The sequence below is a fragment of the Sphaeroforma arctica genome (genome assembly GCF_001186125.1).
Source record: "Sphaeroforma arctica JP610 unplaced genomic scaffold supercont1.684, whole genome shotgun sequence".
Classification (NCBI taxonomy): Eukaryota; class Ichthyosporea; order Ichthyophonida; genus Sphaeroforma; species Sphaeroforma arctica.
The window spans coordinates 36,508-38,530 of record NW_014039874.1 but is presented as its reverse complement, the minus strand read 5'-3'; the positions used below and the strand labels follow the sequence as shown (position 1 = coordinate 38,530).

Sequence of the window (2,023 nt, the reverse complement as noted above, 5' to 3'; positions counted from 1 at the left end):
GGTATATATAATATATAATATATATATATATATATACCATATAATATATATATATATAGTATATTAGTATTAGGTATATATATATATTATATATATATATATATTATATATAATATATATAGTATATATATATAATATATATATATATATATATATATATATATATATATACATACATATATATATACATATATATATATATATATATATATAGTTATATATATAGATATATATATGTATAATTTTATGTGGTTTGAGATACGAGCGCACAATGTAGCGAATATTGATGGTATTGCGATATATATAATTTTTTTTTTGGTCCTACATACAACCTTATTATTTATGTACGAAGTTTACATGTGTTCTCTGACGGATTATTCATGTGCTCGAATCCAAAGTCCTTTTTACTACAAATGCCATAGCATCGTATTGAACATCCATCACTGTACTGCACATGTTGTTGTATATACAATACAATTGTGCATACGTTATCTTGACAACATATACAAAAACATCCAACCTGTTGCGTCAATACTTATTATGTATATATTCATGCCCTGTGACACGCAGTTTGTCTGCGTGAACAGCTAACTTGCAGCAATACATTGCAATAGTTCCCTTATGCCTGCGACAGTACATATTTATATGTATCAATGCATATAATCAATATTCTTTTCGATGTATTCGTGATACGGATGTCTCAATGTGTTTGTGCCCACAGTATGTCCGCAGGAACATCCAATCCTCTCGCGGGGGCTATAGTAGAGCCCCCATCCCTTAAGCCCGGGTCGCTGGCTTCGTTCTCCTTCAGTAATATGGAGGAGCTGAAAGCGGGGAAGGAACCTCTACCGGCTTCCCCAAGGTCGAGTTTGTCCAAGGTACGGATTACAAGTACTTGGATTTTGTATATCTTTGTTGTGGAACGTATTTTGTTTCATTCGCATAAGCTAAGGTAATAGCTTCAGTATAGTGTATTAAACAAGGGACCCATATTCAATGTGCCACACATCGAGCTATGCTGTCTGATTTAGTTGACCTTTTTGATTGAACACTCACACGCATTGCTTCTCTGTTCGTATTTGAATGTGTTCCTACAATGTGATGTAGCATAATCTCACTCTACCTGTATGCGTACATACTGTATTACTACTATTGTTTCGTAGCCTCCTTTATGTTCATTCGCTACCTTCCAGCATGGTATCATTTTATCGTGTGACGTGTCTGGTGTTTCTTCCCGTTGCCTTGTAGTGTGCGCTCAATGCGTTAGGTGGGGCTTGCGTATGATAGTTTGATTGTTTGGCTTCCAGTATAACTAGCTGACTGACAAGTGGGGTTCGTTGACTGTACAGCCACATCGCCTGAAAGCTGGCGGGGTAGCTCACTTTGCTTATGTGTTGTTCTTGACATTATACATAGGTTGCAGTTGTTGACTATGGTTGTTATCTATTCACATCCGAACAGAACTCGTATAGATTGAAGTTTTTACCTCGGGCTTTTAAAATTACTCTCCCTCGCAAACGAGATTTTGGTTAACAGTATCTGAATGTGGCCCAATACTTGCTATAGCTATCCGGTAGGAATATATCTGACAAATAAACTAGTCTGTCTGGTAGTAGGATTGCTCAACACTCCCTATTGCCAATATCACAGTACATGCGGTAGATATAACGGCGCACTCTCTTTGCCGTCCATTGCCATCCCCACAGAATATCCATAAACTGAGCTTGGTCGATGCTGCGTCAAAGATTGGCGGTAACAACTCAGGCCTCGCTAGAAGCAGTCTAGGGTCTAAGCCAGTTAGTCCGTCGGGGTACCAACTGTCTCGGTTGAGTGAAGAGCGTCTGGATGACAAGGAACGATATAAGCGCAGCAATGGCGCCGATGAGAGGGTGTGTTTCCGTGTGGATTGGTATATCTGTGGGCGTGGAGTATTCATGCCAATCAATTGCCTGTGTACAGGTGGCTTATATTCGCAATAGCCCTTATTCTAATAAGTGTTTTGGTAATCAATTTGTAAATGACT

At 37.9% G+C, this 2,023-nt stretch overlaps 1 protein-coding gene across 1 annotated transcript in view; it reads left to right on the top strand.

Moving 5' to 3' along the window:
- Positions 1-722: 722 nt before the first annotated feature.
- Positions 723-2,023, top strand: part of SARC_08037 (hypothetical protein) — a gene marked incomplete at both ends in the record, with an annotated part of 8,333 nt that continues 7,032 nt past the window's right edge. Inside the window, 2 exons of the mRNA XM_014298003.1 lie at positions 723-878; positions 1,707-1,889. Coding sequence (XP_014153478.1) covers positions 723-878; positions 1,707-1,889 — 339 coding nt within the window. The remainder of the gene's footprint in view (positions 879-1,706; positions 1,890-2,023) is intronic.